The sequence below is a fragment of the Pinus tabuliformis genome, chromosome 1_2, assembly GCF_031772625.1.
Source record: "Pinus tabuliformis cultivar Carrire ecotype Pingquan chromosome 1_2, CPIR1, whole genome shotgun sequence".
In the NCBI taxonomy this organism is placed as follows: domain Eukaryota; kingdom Viridiplantae; phylum Streptophyta; class Pinopsida; order Pinales; family Pinaceae; genus Pinus; species Pinus tabuliformis.
In genome coordinates this window covers 425,857,231-425,876,423 of record NC_142298.1, presented here as the reverse complement: position 1 = coordinate 425,876,423, position 19,193 = coordinate 425,857,231, and the positions used below count along the sequence as shown (strand labels likewise).

The 19,193-nt window shown below is 42.9% G+C and overlaps 1 protein-coding gene across 1 annotated transcript in view; it reads left to right on the top strand.

The window, feature by feature from the left end:
- The window catches only part of LOC149206168 (uncharacterized protein ycf45-like), a 252,291-nt gene that overhangs the window by 152,124 nt on the left and 80,974 nt on the right, over positions 1-19,193 (top strand). The window contains exon 7 of the mRNA XM_089397617.1: positions 16,959-17,009. Within this exon, the coding sequence (XP_089253743.1) occupies positions 16,959-17,009 (51 nt within the window). The remainder of the gene's footprint in view (positions 1-16,958; positions 17,010-19,193) is intronic.

Below are 19,193 nucleotides of genomic sequence, written 5' to 3'. Positions count from 1 at the left end.
ACTTGTGAAAAACCCTTAGCAACAAGATGAGCTTTATGTTTATCAACTTTTCCATCTGGTCCATACTTGGTTCTGTAAACCCATTTACATCTAACAAGTTTTCTTCCCTTTGGAAGAGGAATAAGATCCCATGTATCATTTGCCAATAATGAACGATATTCTTCATTCATAGTTGCATGCTACTTGGGATGCAGCAGGTGCTCTTGCAGGTGATTCTACATCCCTATCAATCCACATGATTGATCTTGCCTATTTTCCCATTTGGCTGCCTTATCTTCATCTTTAGGTTTAGTTTCTTGGATTGAGGCTATTCTGTAAAGACCACTGTTGATAATATTGGCAATATATCGGCGATATTCAAAAATATCGCGATATTTTCGGCAAAACGATATATCGCCGAGAAAATATCGCGATATTTTCAAAATATCGGCAAATATCGAAAAATATCGGCAAAATATTGCGATATTTTGAAAATATCGGCAAAATATCGGCTATATTTAAAAATTTGAAAAAATTATTTTTTATGCTTGCTGATATTTGCCGATATTTTGCCGATATTTTTGCCGATATTGCTGATAAGATATTTTCTGGACCCTTGCCGATATTTTGCCGATACCGATATTTTCAACACTGGTAAAGACCTTTACTTTTAAGTAAATCCATAATGTAGGACCACCATTGGAAGTAGTTGGTGTTGTCAAGAATAAATTGGCATGGACTTTCCATTTTAACAGAAAGTGAAGTTGTAGAAGTTGAAACTAAGTGTTCCAATGGAAAGATCTCGAAAAATTAGGCTGATTTAAAAAAAAACAGCTCTAAAAATGGCTTTCGGATGAAGAAGCTATGGCTTTTTGAAGAAAAGTTGATGAAAATGCCAACAAAGTGCGTAAATGTGCGGAAGTGAATGATAATGTTATATTTTTAAAAAAATCCCCCCCTCCCCCCTTCCAAACTTAATATAAATAGCTCACTTAAAAAAAATTATGTGACCCACTTTTATAAATAAGTGAAATTCACTTTTACAATAGTACTTTATGAGCTACCCATTAAATTGTAACTTAAATAAAAGATAAAAAGACTTTAGAATTATAAGTGACTCACTTTTTATAATGGGTGAAAACACTTTTACATAAAGTAACTTTAAAACATAAGTTACATGTGCTTTTTGAAAAAGTAACTCAACAAAAAGAAAGACTTGAACTCAAGACCTCTATTCTCATAAAGTAACTTTGGACCAAGTGAGCTAGTTTAAAAGGTTAGTAATTTTTGGAAAATAGGAAAGGTTTTTTATTTTTTTTAATTTAGCCACTGAAGCTTTGGGGTGCATGCTTACTTGAAAAAGCCATTTTTGCCTACAAAACAAAAAACCACACAACCCAACACGGACATACAAAAAAACCAAACCTTATGGTTTGAAGTTAGCTTTCACCGGAAACTAAATATTTTCCTCAATGTTTCTGATTTTCTGAGATCACATTAAAGCGTGGTAGAAAAGAGCATACGCATGAGAAAAATCCTTCCTTTCTATTTCTGATTTGCCTAGATCGCACAGAGTCGCAGGGCAAAGAGCATACGCAGAAATGAAATGTATAGATCCGGTAATAAAAAACAGAGAAATAAATAAACCGAAATAAACAGAGAGATAAATAACTCAAATTGCAAATAAAGATTGTATATCTCCAGATCTTAAAAATGACGTAGCTAGGGCTACCGAAAACCTTTTCGCGTGAAACAAAAGTGGTTCCTCACTGGAACAAATGCTCCTAACACAATAGAGCAATCCTCTCAACCCGAAAGCGATCAGAAATAGTAGATCTAGGAAACGACAGCCGGATGCAGTTGTATCAGCTTCCGATTTGGATCAGCAACAGAGGCAGCCCTCAAATAGCTCTTATACCATGTAGGAATTTACAGGGTAAGTTCCTCAGATAGAACACCAAAGGACACCACTCACAAACAGATCACAGATCAATACACCAGTATAAATAGATCACAGATCAATACACCAGTATTGTTGACGTGGTTAAAACCATCAAAGAGGGAAACAGTCCACAGTCTGAGCCAAGGCGGCCACTTCAGGCAATTTATTAATAAAAGAAAGAAAATTTACATAAGCTTCTCTTATGAACGGTCACCTTACAAATGACCCTATATTGATTTGGGGTAGCATCGGATGTGCTCCAACCACGAAATTTGGTGGAGAGATTGGGGCACATGAGATCTCCAATACCCAGAAAAGGTTTGGGCAGATTCTAAACAGATTAGGAGATATTAAAATAATTAATATGTTTAATGGAGTCCCTAAGTCTAAACTTAGGGAAAATAAAATATTAATGTGTATTAATATGAATTTGTGTTAGAGTGATCCAAAAGACATGGATCAAGCCAGATCTAATCTTAGCCTTTGATTAGGGACTTAATCTCAGTCGTTGAGATGTCAACAGGAAAAGTATAAGAGGAGGCTTGAGGGTCACTTGGAGAGTACACCAAAGTGATCAGCCATTCTATTCTCTAGAGCGACGTTTGCTAAGAGAGATAGAATCAGTGATCGGGAGAGCAGCTGAGAGGCATTAAGTATAGAGAGACAGAGAAGCATAGATAGTGCCGGAGAGCAGCAAAGCAGCCAGAGAGAGAGAGACACAGGAGCAGCCAATGCTCACGCAGGGCCACGCAGAGGCAGCTAAGTGTTGTGCAGAGCACCAAAGGGGCCAGCGTAGTTGACGCAGAGGCTCAGAGAGCTGATGCAGGGCCTCCTGAGGCTAACACAGGCCAAGATAAGCTGATGCAGGGCCAACGCTGGGCTAGGAGAGGTTGACGCAGTCCAGATTGGGCAGACGCTGGGCTTTTAGAGGCAGATTGGTGCTGAGTAGCTGCTGGAAGGATTATCCAGGGTTTCAGCCAATAGATTTGTCAAAAACTGAGAGGTATTATTGCTAAGGAAATTCTCTGTTCGGTAGGCCAGTTTCAACACCCAGGTTGTACTCTGATATTGTTTAATAAGAAAACCCTCAGATAGCTGCACCGGTTTTCCCACATTGGGTTTTTCCGGGGACATTGGTCCAAAAATAATGGTGTCATTTGGTGTGATTGTTGCTATTTCTTTCAGTTGTTGATCTGTAATATGTTGAGCATGCATTGGTGTTTATTTTTAGTATTTACATTGTAAAAGTTAAGATTTAAAAAATAACAAGTAGGTAGGAATAAATCAGATAGTGTGCATGGAGGGTTTCTAACTAAGTAAACTTAGATACTTCAACATGGTATCAGAGCTTGATTGCAGATCACAGGAGGACTAAAGGACATCAGTCGAGCAGAGCAACAACAGAAAACAGTTGTCCCGAGGTGACAAAAGTTGTTTCTAGCAGTGCAGAAGCCAAGGAGTGTGATGCAGAGCCAGCCAGGGCCATGCAGAAGAAGTTGGGAGCTGCGCAAAGCCTCAGAGAGGCCAGTGTTGCTGACGCAAAGGGCTAGAGGGCTAACGCAGGGCATCCCAGGGCTGATGCAGACCCATCCCGGGTGACGCAAGGCCAGCGTGAGTTAGAGAGGGGTTGACGCAGTTCACAAAGAGGCAGTTGTTGGGGTCTAGAAGGCTGCAGGAATATTGCAGAGTGGAGCTAGTGAGGTACTGTAGTCAAAACAGTACCTGAGAGAGCAGGGCCAAAGGGGTTGTTTCCGAGTGTTTCTAGCCGAGGAACCTAGATCAGCAGTGCAGTTGCACAAGACGATCAAACTAGGGGGCATCTCGACAAGTGGCAGAAGGATTTCCAAGAGGGAAATCAGGACTCAGAGGGAGTCCAGAAGAGAACTTCCAGACGGAAAATAGAGACTCAAAGGAGTCGAACAGAGAACTTCCAAGAGGGAAGTAGAGGAGCATCATGGCACTACATGGCGTAAGAGACCAGGATAGACTAGACGGAGCATCGAACTTTGCAGTCTGGAAGGCTAGAATCTTATCAGTGCTTGACAGGAATCATGTTAAGAACTTCGCCTTGAAGGTAATAACTGTCCCAGTCGACCCCAGTGACAATGACAGGTATGAAGAGGCGATGGCGAGGGCCAAGTACATTATCCTTGATGGGGTCAAGGATCATGTAGTACCACATATAGCCAAAAAGGAAATGACATTTGAGTTGTGGGAGGCTCTCAAGAAGCTATACCAGCATACTTCTGTGCAGAGAAAAATGCTACTCAAGAATTAGATGAGGTCATATCAGATGAAGAAGGGTCAATCAATTGACACCTTCCTCGAAGGACTGAATGAGATCCGAGACCAGTTGACTGCTATAGGAGCGACACCGGATCAGGAGCTTATGGTGAGGACAACCCTGAATGTTGTCTCAGAAGATTGGGAAGTATTTGTCCAGAGTATCCTGGGCAGAGGGACTCTCCCACCTTGGGACGAGATGTGGGCAGCTCTTTGCCAGGAAGAGATCAGACGGCAGTCGAAGACAGGTAGCAGCAACAAAGGGATCAAGGTCAAGCAGGAGGAGGAAGATGTGGCCCTAGCATCTGAGGGAAAGCAAGAGAAGTGGAAGAAGAAAGATCTCTCCAAGATCAAGTGCTTCCACTGTGGGGAGCTGGGTCATTATGCAACCCAGTGTCCAAGGAAGAAAAGTAAGGGAGAGTCTTCCGAGACTAAGGCAGTGCCAACACGGGCAGAGAAGGAAGTTTTGACAGACGATGACTGTGCCATGAGTGCACACACGCCACTTGAGCAGAAGTGGGGAGACATCGAGCTGTAGTCAGGAGGATTACAGTCAATGAGGGGCAGGATCCTTGAGGTACCTAGCGTCTTGGATTAGACCTTGCTACGGGAGCCTTGACGAGCAGTAGCAGGACTGGCTGGGTGGGTAGAGACGGATGCAGATGGGGCGGCAAAGAGAGATACAGTGCAAGAGTCCCGAGACAACATGAGGCTAGCAGGTTGCAACAATGTGAGAGGCACAGGAGTGTTGCACCAGTGCAGGACGACACAGAGAGGTGTGCAGTGGTGCAAGATGCAGGAGAGTTGTTGCAGTAGCGCAGAGGTCAGAGAGGGAGCACTTGTCAGCGGTAGAGGGAGCTTCAGAATCAGTGGGTGTCTCTAGCCCAACAGGGAGTTCAGTTGGGAGATCAGTTACTTACTTCTCAGTAACTGAGTTGCAGTGTAGCAGTGGGCAACACGATGCAACATGATGAGAGGAGGTGCAATGCGGATGCAGTGCCGGGAGAAAGGATTAGTAGTAGCACAGATGCAGAGGGAGTTGTCGTACAAATGCAGCAGTGGTGAACCATGGGCAGCAATGCAGAGGATGTTGGGCAGGAAGGCCTAGCATCAGCACAAGTACCAATGCCAGATGATCAGAGTAGTACTCAATGAGTAGTATTGCTAGAGCACAGTGTTCGCTAAGAGGGAGTGTTGATTTCGAGTAGCATCCACGAAATTTGGTGGAGAGGTTGGGACACATGAGATCTCCAATACTTAGAAAGGGTTTGGGCAGATTCTAAACAAATTAGGAGATATTAAAATAATTAATATTTTTAATGGAGTCCCTAAGTCTAAACTTAGGGAAAATAAAATATTAATGTGTATAAATATGAATTTGTGTTAGAGTGGTCCAAAAGACATGGATCAAGCCAGATCTAATCTTAGCCATTGATTAGGGACTTAATCTCAGCCGTTGATATGTCAATAGGAAAAGTATAAGAGGAGGCTTGAGGGTCACTTGGAGAGTACACCAGAGTGATCAGTCATTTTATTCTCTAGAGTGGGGTTTTGCTAAGAGAGATAGAATCAGTGATCGGGAGAACAGCTGAGGGGCATTTAGTGTAGAGAGACAGAGAAGCAGAGATAGTGCCAGAGAGCAGTAGAGCAGCCAAAGAGCAGTAGAGCAGCCAGAGAGAGAGACGCAGGAGCAACCAGTGCTCACGCAGGACCACGCAGAGGCAGCTAAGTGTTGTGCAGAGCACCAGAGGGGCCAACATAGCTGACGCAGAGGCTTAGAGAGCTGATGCAGGGCCTCCTGGGGTTGACGCGGGCCAGGATAGGCTGACGCAATCCAGATTGGGCAGACACTGGGATTTCAGAGGCAGATTGGTGCTGAGTAGTTGCTGGAAGGATTATCCGAGGTTTCAGCCAATAGATTTGTCAAAAACTGAGAGGTATTACTACCAAGGAAATTCTCTGTTGGGTAGGCCAATTTTGGCACCCAGATTGTACTCTGATATTGCTTAATAAGAAAATCCTCAGATAGCTGCACCAATTTTCCCACATTGGGTTTTTCCGGGCACATTGGTCCAAAAATAACGGTGTCATTTGGTGTGATTGTTTCTATTTCTTTCAATTGTTGATTTGTAGTATGTTGAGCATGCACTGATGTTCATTTTCAGTATTTACATTGTAAATAACTTGTTAAGGAAAAAAATAACAAGTAGATAGGAATAAATCAGATAGAGTGCATGGAGGGTTTCTAACTAAGTAAACTTAGAAACTTCAACACCCTCCATGCTCTTTAAATAGAGATCATGGACCAATCGAGTGTTAAGCCACGGATCAAGTGTCAGTAATACTGAGGAGAGAATGAAGCGTTGGATCACTACATATCGTGACCGTTGGATTTTAAGTTACAAAAGTACATAGTAAAAAAACACACTTTACCTAACTCTACACTAGACCAAGTTATACTCAACTATTTCCTATGTGTCATAATATCCTAACATGTGGTAACTGCTCCTCCTCCGTCCCTATGTACCCCCAAGGCCATGTTTCAGGATGTCCCTTCTCTGGATTCTAGGGATAGTCCTGCCTCTAGTGGTGCTCACCGCTACAACCTGGGATCTTTACCCTCTTCCTTGTCCCCTTCTTTCGACCTGGATGTGGACCCTCCCCCATCCTACCCTTCAAAGCCCCCCAAGGGCAGACAATCCCACTTATCAAAAGCCATCAGAAGGGCTGGCATTGAAGTGGCTTCGGGCATCCAAACTCCCATTGATCGGGTCCTTAGAGCAAAGGGAAACCCTGCAAAGGTTATCCCATGAAGTGCCTCTCTTTCAACTGCAGGGGTTTGGCCAGCCTAGATAAAATATTGGCGCTAAAAATATTGTGCAAGTTGGAGAAATTGGATGTAATTTTTCTACAAGAGACTCTGGGAGATGGGAACTCCATTAATAAGGTACTCAAGAATTTTCTTCCGCATTGGGAATTCTACTTTCTGGATGTGAGAGGGTGATCGAGTGGTTGTGCACTGGGGTATAACAAACAATCGATAAGATTGGAAAACGCTTGGGGTGGGGAGGGATACTTGGGGGCAGATATCTCCTCGTCTGACATCAACATCCCCTTAAGGATCATTAACATCTATGGGCCTTGCCATAATAGAAAATTATTTTGGGAAAGACTCCTGGAAGCTAATTTCATGCAATTTGAGAATTTGATTATTGGAGGTGATCTAAACTTCTCACTTGGGCTCGCAGAATCTTGGGGCAATAGGGCCCAGACAGATCACTTCACTGGTTTCTTCGAAGGGATGATGGATGATCATGACCTTCTAAACATTGATTCGGCAAGACTCATGCCGACTTGGAGGAATCGCAGGACCGGGGAGGATGCTTTGGCTAGAAGGTTGGATCGTTCCCTCATCAAAGCTCCCCTGTCATCGTGATTGGACCGCATTCGACAATGGGTGGGATCGGGGGGTTATTCTGACCATTCCCAGGTCTTCTTGGAGATTGGGGTTCCAACCATAAACTCCATTCGCCTTTCAAGTTCAATGCGACTTGGCTTGCTAAAGTTGAATTTCAAGATATTGTCAAGGAAAATTGGACTCACTTTAGCCCAGATATTCATTCCTCTCTGGCTGTTGTTATAGCTAATAACCTAGCCCGATTAAAGTCAAAATCCATCAACTGGGCTAGGATCAAACAGCAAAAAGATGAGGTGGAGTTAAAAAGGATTGAAGGGGTCCTCAAACACTTGGAAGATACCAGGTTGTCCAGTTATGCTTCCTCTAAAACAAAGAACCAATTAATCAAATTGGAAGCAGAAAAAATCAGGCTTTTGAGACAAAAAGAGGAGACATGGCGCTTGAAAAGCAAAGCGACTTGGCTAAAGGCGGGCGATGAGAACTCAAAATTCTTTCAACAATTTGCCAGGGGAAGGAAATCTATTAATACCATCTGGGAGCTGAGAGACCATTCGGGCAGGGAGGCCAATTCCTTCAATCAGCTTGCTGACATGGGAATGCGAAACTTCTCAAACACTTACAAGGCACCTAGGGGGACCTCCATCACTGAGATCCTCTGCATCGCTAAGGTTCTCCCTAGATTTGTTGAGGAGGAAGAAGTGGAGGTTTTAAACATGCCTGTTTTGATGGGGGAAATGGAAGCTGCTCTGAAATGTTTCAGTAGGGACAAGAGCCCGGGGTCGGATGGGTGGCCCATGGAATTCTACATCTCTTTCTTTGAGCTCATTGGGCCGGATCTTCTCTTGGCCATTGAAGAGTGCAGAACTACAGGCAGGATGTATGAGGGATTCAACTCAACTTTCCTGGCCCTCATCCCAACGGTTGACAAGCCCCTTACCTTTGACGACTTGCGTCCTATCTCCCTCTGCAACTGTATTTACAAAATCATTTCAAAAATTATAGCATTGCGTGTAAAGCCTATCCTATCCAGGATGATTTCCAAGGAGCAGTTTGATTTCCTCCATCACCGTCAAATCCATGAAGCCATTGGGACCACTGAGGAAGGCCTTCACTCGATCAAAACTCTCTCCAAAAAGGCCATTATCCTCAAGATCGATCTTTCCAAAGCCTTTGACCATGCAAGTTGGACCTACCTTCAACTCATGCTCACCCATATTGGCTTCCCCCATCTTTTCATTGTTGATTTGGGGTAGCATCGGATGTGCTCTAGCCACAAAATTTGGTGGAGAGGCTAAAGCACATGAGATCTCCAAGACCTAGAAATGGTTTGGGCAGATTCTAATCGGTTTGGGAGATATTAAAATAATTAATATTTTTAATGGAGTTCCTAAGACTAAACTTAGGAAAAATAAAATATTAATGGGTATTAATATAAAACTGGGTTAGAAGGTTCCAAAAGTCATGGATCAAGCCAAATCTAATCTTAGCCGTTGATTAGAGATTTAATCTCGGTCGTTGATGGACCAACGAAAAAAGTATAAGAGGAGGTTTAAGGGTCAGTTGGAGGACACACAATGAGAGATCAAGAACTCGATTTTCTGAGGCAGGGTTTGCTAAGGAAATTGAGTGAGTGATTTGAGTTGCAGCTGAGGGGCAATGAATACATAGCAGAGAGGCAGAGATAGTATTGGGAGCATCAGCACAAAAGCTGGGAGAGGGTTGACGCAGAGCCATCTAGAGGCCATGCAGAGGCAGCGAAAGGCCACATAGAGGCAGCCAAGAGTTGCGCAGAGCCTGAGGAGGGCCAGCGTGGGGGACGCAGAGGCTCGAGAGGCTAACACTGGGAGATTTCGTGGGGCAGATTGGAGTGGAGAGCTGGATAGGGTGACGCAGTCCCTATCAGGGTGACAGAGAGCAGCAAAAGTGCTGCAGTGTTGCTGTGGGATCATTCATCCGGTGATTTAGCCGAAATATCTGTCTCCAACTGAGAGGTACTATTGCCGAGGGCATTCTCTATTGGGTGAGCCATTTCCGACATCCGGATTGTATTCTGAAACTGCTTAATAATAAAAACCTCAGATAGCTACACTGGTTTTCCTGCACTGGGTTTTTCCGAGGACATTAGTCCAAAAACAACGCTGTCACTTATGTGCTTGTTTTCCTTCATTTGATGATCTGTATGTGTTCAGACTGTACTTGTTTTTATTTTCAGTATTTACATGGTAAATAACTTGTTAATTAACAAAACACATAGGAAGAAATAAATCAAATAGTACAGGAAGAATTTCTAATGGATAGACTTAGAAATTCCAACATGGTATCAGAGCGTGGTTGTAGATCACAGGATAACTGAGGGCATCAGCCGAGCAGAGCAGCAGCAACAGAAACAACGGTCCCGAGTAACAAAAGTTGTTCCTAGCGGAAAAGTAGCAAGGAAGGGGTGACGCAGTGCCTGCATCATTAGTTCGAGCCGAGAAGAGGATTAGTGCAGTGGCAGAGAGGAGCAGACTTGACCTACGCAATGCCTGGTCATCTTTCTCAGTCAAGAAGGATTGACGCTCATGGCTAGAAGGTGCAGATTTTGCTAGTGCTGGGATTGCGCAGAGCCTAGAGGCTCTAACCTTCAATTTGCTGGGGCATAGGAGGCTGTGGGTAAGTTGCGGAGTGAAGCTGGTGGGGTACTGCAGTCAGAACAGTAGCTAACAGGGCAAGACCAAGGAGGAGGGAGTTGCTGCCGAGGATTTCTAGCCAAGAAATTCGGATCAATGGTGCAGCTGCACTAACGATTGGAGTGGGGGCATCTCGACATTGGTAGAGGGGTTTCCAGGAGGGAAATCGAGGCTCAGAGGGAGTCACACCGAGAACTTCTAGGAGGGAAGTAGAGAGACTCAGAAGAGTCGAAAGAGGAGCAGCGAAATGGCAGTGAATGGAGTAAGAGATCAGGACAGACTGGATGGAGCCTCAAACTTCGTAGTCTGGAAGGCCAGGATCTTGTCCATTCTAGACAGGGATCGTCTCAAGCACTTTGCCTTGAAAACGATAGCAATCCCAATTGACCTGGCTGAGAACGAAAAGTACGAGGAGGCAATGGCGAGGGCCAAGAGCATCATCCTTGACGAGGTCAAGGACCATGTAGTACCACATATCGTTGAAAAAGACACAGCAAATGCAATGTGGGAGGCCCTGGGAAAATTGTATCAGCATACTTCCGTGCAGAGGAAGATGTTACTTGAAAATTAGTTGCAGTCATACCAGATGCAGAGGGGCGAGCAAATAGATATCTTCCTCGGGCAATTGACAGAGATCCGGTATTAGCTGACTTCCGTAGGGGCCACGCCGGATGAGGAGATGTTGGTGAGGACCGTACTGAACACAATCTCAGAGGATTGGGAGGTATTTGTCTAGAGCTTATTGGGCAGGTCAAACATTCTAGATTGGGAGGAACTGTGGGTAGCTCTTCGTCAAGAAGAGATCAGACGGCTGACCAAGGCGGGGAGTAGCAGTAAAGGGGTCAGAATCAAGGAGGAAGAGGAGGATGCGGCTCTAGCATCTACGGGAAAGTGGGAGAAACGGAAGAAGAAGGACCTCTCCAAGGTCAAGTGCTTCCATTGTGGGGAACTGGGTCACTATGCGAACCAGTGTCCTAGGAAGAAGAGCAAGGGAGAGGCTTCTGAGACCAAGGCAGCACCAGCGAGGGCGGAGAAAGAAGTGGAGACAGATGACGATTGTGCCATGAGTGCTCATGCGCCACTTGAGAGAAAGTGGGGAGACATTGAGCTGTAGTCAGACAGACTACAGGCGATGAGGGGCAAGATCCTCGAGGTACCCAACCTCTTGGATTATACCTTGCTACGGGAGCCCCGAAGAGGAGTAGCAGGACTGGCAGATGTCGGTAGAGACGGATGTGGATGGGGCAACAAAGAGTGATACAGTGCAGGAGTCCCGGGACAATGTGAAGCAACAGTGAGAGATGCATGGAGTTGTTGCAGCAGCGCAGAGGTCAGTAAAGGGAGCACTTGTTAGCGACAGAGGGAGCTTCAGCATCGAGAGTGTTTCTAGTCTGACAGAGATGTCAGATTGGGAGGATCAGTTACTTACTTCTCAGTAACTGAGTTGCAGTGCAGCGGTTAGCAGTGGCAGTGCTATGGGCAGCACAATGCAGCAGTGGCAGTGGCAGGGCCATGGGCAGCAGTATAGGATGCAATAGTGCAGAGGATGTTGGGCAGGAATGCCTAGCATCAGCACAGGGACTGATGCTGGATGATCACGGTGATACTCAGTGAGGAGTATTACTAGAGCACACTCCCCGCTAAGAGGGAGTGTTGATTTGGGGTAGCATCGGATGTGCTCTAGCCACGAAAATTGGTGGAGAGGCTAAAGCACATGAGATCTCCAAGACTCAGAAATGGTTTGGGCAGATTCTAACCGGTTTCGGAGATATTAAAATAATTAATATTTTTAATGGAGTTCCTAAGTCTAAACTTAGGAAAAATAAAATATTAATGGGTATTAATATAAAACTGGGTTAGATGGTTCCAAAAGTCATGGATCAAGCGAAATCTAACCTGAGCCGTTGATTAGAGATTTAATCTCGGTCATTGATGGACCAACGAGAAAAGTATAAGAGGAGGTTTGAGGGTCAGTTGGAGGACACACCGTGAGAGATCAAGAACTCGATTTTCTAGGGCAGGGTTTGCTGAGGAAATTGAGTGAGTGATCTGAGTTGCAATTGAGGGCAGTGAATACATAGCAGAGAGGCAGAGATAGTACCGAGAGCATCAACGCAGAAGCCGGGGAGGGTTGACGTAGAGCCAGCTAGAGGCCACGCAGAGGCAGCGAAGAGTTGCGCAGAGCCTGAGGAGGGCCAAAGTGGGAGACACAGAGGCTCTAGAGGCTGACGTAGAGCCCCGAGAGGCTGATGTTGGGAGATTTCGTGGGTCAGATTGGAGCTGAGAGCTGGATAGGGTGACACAGTTCCTATCAGGGTGACAGAGAGCAGCATAAGTGCTGCAGTGTTGTTGTGGGATCATTCATCAGGTGATTTAGCCAGAATATCTGTCTCCGACTGAGAGGTACTATTGCTGAGGGCATTCTCTGTTGAGTGATCCATTTCCGACACCCAGATTGTATTTTGAAACTACTTAATAATAAAACCCTCAGATAACTGCACTAGTTTTCCTGCATTGGGTTTTTTCAAGGACATTAGTCCAAAAACAATGGTGTCACTTGTGTGCTTGTTTTCCTTCAGTTGATGATTTGTATGTGTTGAGACTGTACCTGTATTTATTTTCTGTATTTACACGGTAAATAACTTGTTAATTAACAGAACAAGTAGGAAGAAATAAATCAAATAGTACAGGAAGAATTTCTAATGGATAGACTTAGAAATTCCAACATTCATTAACTAGATCATGTGTCGTTTCTCTTCTGCCTCCTTTAGTATTCTCATTAATGGGGCTGCATTTGGTTTCTTCCATGCGGAACGTAGGCTGAGACAGGGATGCCCTCTATCCCCCCTACTTTTTCTTTTGATCATGGAAGGATTAAGTAGATTATTAAAAAAATGCTCGCTCAATAGGAGCGTTGGGGGGGTGGTCTTGATTTCTGACATCACAACCCTCTCGCATCTATTGTTTGTAGATGATGTACTTATATTTTAAATGGTTCATTCTGAGATTCCTCTTGTTTTAAGAACATTCTATCACTGTTTTGTAAAGCTACAGGTATGGAGCCAAATTATGACAAATCTACCATCATTTTCGCTTCATGCCTTCAAAATGAGATAAGGTATGCTACACAACAATTCGCTTTCGTCAAGCAAGAGCTGGGATCAGGCCTCAAATATCTTGGTTTCAAGCTGAAACCGAATGGTTACCGCATTGTCAACTGGTCGTGGCTTATTGCCAAAATCAAAAGCCACATAAACATTTGGCAACAGTGATGGCTCTCTAGAGCAGGCAGGCTCACTCTGATAAAGACGGTGTTGGAGGCCATTCTGGTATACTAGATGACCCTTGCCTGGATCCCAAAGGGCATTCTCAGCAGGATTCAACAGATTTGTTGTCGCTTCCTTTGGCGGGGTCAAAACAAGGGGCGTACTTTTGCTTGGGTTCACTGGGACAGGATTGCAAAACCAAAAAATTGGGGTGGATGGGGTTTAAAGGATCTCTAGAATTTTGCTAAAGCTCTGGCGGCCAAGATGGGTTGGCAAATCATCAATTCTGCGAGTCTTTGGAAAGAGGTGGTCTACTATAAGTACATCCATCCTTTATCAGTTATCGATTAGATCCGTAGACCTTGTCAAACTTTACCTGGTGCCTCGATCATTTGGAAGGCCATCTCCCAATCCCTAAGCATTATCAAGGATGGTTTAGCCTGGCGGATTGGCAATGGCAAGCAGGTAAGAATTGGCACGGATGCTTGGGTTGGTTGCGGGAATGCTCATATTCTCCCGAGAGATATGCGTTTCTGCCTTTCTGAGGTTGGTATCACCTAGATTGCACATATTTCTGTGGTTGGGCGCCCAGCCTGGGCTATGCAACAATGGCTGGATTTTGGGACCCTGGGTATACCGGAAAGATGGCGTAGGGTCTGGCATCGTTTCATAGGGGCTCTGGAGGAAGCCAACATCAGAATTACAGACTGGGAAGACGAGATCATCTAGGCCTCTGCTCCTCATGGTCGGTATACCCCAAAAGATGGATATGTGGCCCTTATGGAGGCTCGGGTTTTGGGAAATGGATGGTGGTGGTGGCGACACTTATGGAAACTAAAAGCTCCACACAAGTCTCGACTCTTCATGTGGTGCATCCTCTCAAATAAGGTCCCAATAGAAACTAATCTTATGAAACGTGCTTTCCAGGGTCCCTCCAGATGCAGTCTCTGTAAAAACGAAGCAGAGGATACAGACCATTTGTTTCTCCATTGCTCGGTTTCTACGGAAGTTTGGTCTTTCATTGCAATCTCACTCAACATGGATAAAAAATGGGAAGGCCAAAATATTGAAGAAGCTTGGCTCCGTTGGTGGACCGAGGCAGCCTCACAAAAAGCTAGGAATCTTCCACTTATAGTTTGCTGGGGAATCTCGCTGAACAGGAACCACCTTATCTTTCATGAGGCTTCAATCCACTGGTCAGTCACCTGTAACAACATTTTAGCCATTTTCAACCTGATTCCCAAGGATACTGTTTGCCACAGCAATAGGGTCATCTCTCATGAACTTATTGACAAAAGCACTCCCTGGGCTTATTCAATGGCTCAGCTTAAGCGGTGGGTTGTGAGGGGGGTGTAGTTCTCCACATAAATGAAAACCTTTGTTTCAAAATCAAAGTGGGTCTTGGGAGGGGCACAAACAATTTTGCGGAGCTAAACAGTTTAAGACACCTTCTCTTATTTGCACTGGAACAAAACTGCCATAGGATTCAGATTTTTGGGGACTCACAGCTTGTCATAAATTGGATCAATGTTGAATATCACTGTCACTTGCACACACTCAAGGATTTACTCGAGGATGTCCTCTCTTTAAAATCACAATTTGATTTTATTGTATGCTCTCACATACACAGGGAAAGGAATGAAGTCGTTGATCTTGTTTCCAAAGAGGCCGTGCAACTGATTAGGAGACAATGGTTGATTCAGGAATTTAGAGATGGGGAATTTTTCCAGTTCTTTCATCATCCATTCATCGAATTGGATGGAAATCTCTCGGAATGATCTTCATGATCATTCCTTTTTTTGCTTTTTGCATTTACAATTATTTTCTGGACTCATCATGGACTATATGTTTTAATACTGTTTTGATTTACTTTTTGTAAATATCAAGCTGATATCTGTAAATAGTGATACTGAACATTAACTGTTTTGACTTCAAGTGAATGCATCTCATACATGCTGGAGATTCAACATGTAATTTTCTTAATCTATTAATGAAAATTATGTTTTTTCCCTGGGAAAAAAAATCACCAAAATTAAGCAAAATTCCCATGCTCACAAAATTGGGGATATTACACCAACCATAAGCTTGGTTGAAAGAAAGATAGGACCACCTTCCCCACACAATTTGAGAAGTCTAGACCCTCATTCGCAGTTAACATAGGTGACCTTGCAGTTCTCTTGTGGGAAATCCCTTGTAGGAACGGAGGCACCTAGGTGGTTAGAACCCCACGGGAGGTATCGTTAATGAGGCCTTAGCCTCCTTCCTTTGGGATTCTCTCTACAACTTGCATTTGAGACTAGTTTCAAAAGAATTGAGAGGAAGGATTCACCTAGACTAGGCATCTAATTAAAATTAACCAAGATCTTGCATCACACATTAGATCTAGGTCTTGCACTTCATTTAGGATAGAATTTGCATCCCGCAACAACTGTTCATCTGGTAACTTGGAATATTAATCTATATTGTGCAAGTAATTAATTTAAAAGGCATTGGTCTCTCATTCATAATTTTGAAGAATCTAATCAAATTGTGCTTAATAATCTCTTGCCATTGAATTTTAACCCAAGTTGCTAGGCCATTCAGTTGTGTCTCTTGGACTTGTTGGTTCCCAACAAGTTTTTCATCATCTCATCCATAGGGACTACCCCCCTTAGCCTGCATTTAGGAGACAGCTTAAACAGAGAGGGCAGGGATCAGAGTGACAACCCCTACGCTGAGCGTTGTCACAATTCTGTGTACAATTTGGGCGACAACAAATACCTCCCCTAGAGCTTGGTCACAAGTTGCAACACCCCAACAATGAACCATCTCAAACTAGAGCTCCTTGTTCATCCAAATCATCTAACTAGACATCTATCCCGAGTTTCTTCCCTATCGCCTCAAATGGGAAGAGAGATTGCATTAGGGGAGGTTGATCGAGCCCTAGGCAAACCATCCCCCCTGATAGTGTTGGCGTTTTTTCTCTATTCTCCATAGAACTTGCACATAATTGCACTATTGCTTTGTTTCCATGCTTCATGCCCTAAGGCTGTAGACTTTAGGTCTTTTACAACATAATCTAGTTTTTCTTATGTCATGTTTTTCAAGGAGATTCCTTTGCACTTGCACTTTGTATGTCACGCTATTGTACTTAACAGTCCAATTGACCTATTTATGGTCATTTGTTCAACATTAATAAAATTATATTATCTTATATTATATTTTGTTAATATAAGCAGCATTTTTCCTTTAAAAAGTTTTTAAAATTATAATTATCTCTATGTAATTATATTTTGGTATTAACAAGTAGAGCAGCACCTAATATTCTCCTATTTTTTATTACTAAGATAGCATTTAAGATTTTGGTGCGTGATATTGTGCTATATTGATTTTAAAAGATCTCGGTTTGCATGATATTGCAGACTGAAAGAAGTGTGGATGTTTTGCTTCATGGTGGGAAGCCATTGGTTGAGGTTAGTTGAAATATTTGAGAAACAAAAACAAAAAAATCTTGTAAGACTTCTGGTTTTTAAAATGCATTTCTGGTCTTATATGGATATGTGATTTTTATCTTTTATATTGTGAACACAAGATACCCAAAGAGAGAAGAAACAAGCATACTGTTCTTACTTAAGGTGGACTGATGCAGGCATAAATTATTTATTGTGGGTTATTAGCACTGACAATACATCTTGTTGGTGAAATTGTTGAGTAATTCAGGGTTTATAATTTTGTAGCTTCTATACATAGTTATGGTTCCAATGTATGGTTTCTTTCAAATGTTGAAGCGCTTGCTGAATTTCAATAAAATTTATATCCCCTAAACTTGGAACTGCTGTCTATTATATTTGGAATGAAATTTTCCCGTAGGTTCTCATCCTATGATGACGTGCACCATGTCATGTAAACCATGCCATTATCATTATGCCTATTCTTTGCTTCTCATCAATAAAATAAAATACAATTTAAGAAAAAATGATGTTGCAAGAGATAAGGGAAAGATATATGTTAAGATTTTCAATTATTGTCGCATTAAAATCTTGTACACATCTCACATTCATTAGTGATGTAATCTAGATTCAACTCTCAATGATTTGATCCCCTTTTAATATGCATTTAACAGGCTTTTGGAGTTAATGAGTGGAATTGATGTTAACCCAAACACTATCAACTGCCTTAGTACCTACGAGTACTTCACAACCCAAACATTATTTTCTTCTAACTACTGGATATATATCAGGATAAGCACATCTTAATTAGATATGATCATTATTTGTAGGTGATTAAGGAATTTTATATCAACTAGTATATTGTTATACAGAATTGATACATCTTAACCATAAAGCTATTGAGCATCAAGAGGGATAAAAAAATCCAAGTACAAATTTCTCGATGCTCAAAAGCTCTAGGTTTAAGATAGATTTATGCTAGTTTTGTTTTAATTTATTTTTTTAGGTTGAGTTTTTTGACATTAGAGGTCACATGTTAGAAAAAATTCCATTTTCTTTTATGCATATGACACATTTCTTCCCCTTTGGTTGTAAGAGCGCCTTACCACTCAATGCAACAAGCTACATTTAGCAAACTCATGGTTCCATGTTAACCCCATTAAGATCAATATGCTTGAAATCATAGTCTTAAAACTCCGACTTCGACTCTGACTCGGCCGAGGATTGACTCCGACTCCGACTCCGAAACGGTAATGACTCGGCCGGCTCGATTTCAATGACTCGGTCATTGTAAAAAATACATTAAATATTTTTTTTTTTTATAAAAAAACATAATTTTAAAGATTTTAAACATAATTTTAAATATTTTCATTCATGTTTCCAAACACACAACATTATAATATAGATGGAAGACAACATATGATCAAAGTAGGCTCATGAACCAATCCATTATATCAAAATGGTACCCAATGGCAATACATAGTCAACTGTCATACATGATCAAAGACTCAAAACAAAATACACATAACCAAGGAGGCTAGAAATGGCCTCTACAACAAAAGTAAACTATGACGGTGACCAGACTCCAGTACTAGTACTACTGGCTAGTAGCTACTGCCAGAGGAGCCAAGATCATGTCGATCAATCTCTGGATCATCATCATCAGAGTCAGACAGGGGGCCCCATGGCTCCTCATCATCATCATCATCTCCAACTGCAACTGTAGAAGTGGTACCACTAGCAGGCTGTGCAACTGCAGCAGATGCAAGCTGAGATAGAGTAGATATGCGGCTGCGCTTCTGTCGTGGCTGAGCAGAGGAAGCACCTACAACTGGAGTCCTTGCTGGCTATGAGACTGAGGCTGGTGGATTGGGATCTGCATTCAACTGAACCAGAACAGCATGTTCAAGTTCAACTGATGTCTCGATATCTAAATCTAAATCAAGATCCTCATCAGGATCAAACTCTGCTGGACAACTCTCCACTACCCAATCTGATGTTGGATCAATGTCTTCCAACACAATGGGATCTGAATCAGGTCTTTTGTTCAGCAAATGGTTTCGTCTGAGCCGGAGGTTGTATTGGACATAAACTAGATCATTTAACCGTTTTTTATCCAAACAGTTTCTCTTCTTTGTGTGAATCCTCTCAAAGACAGACCAATTGTGCTCACACCCAGATGCACTGCAAGTTTGACTCAAAATACGA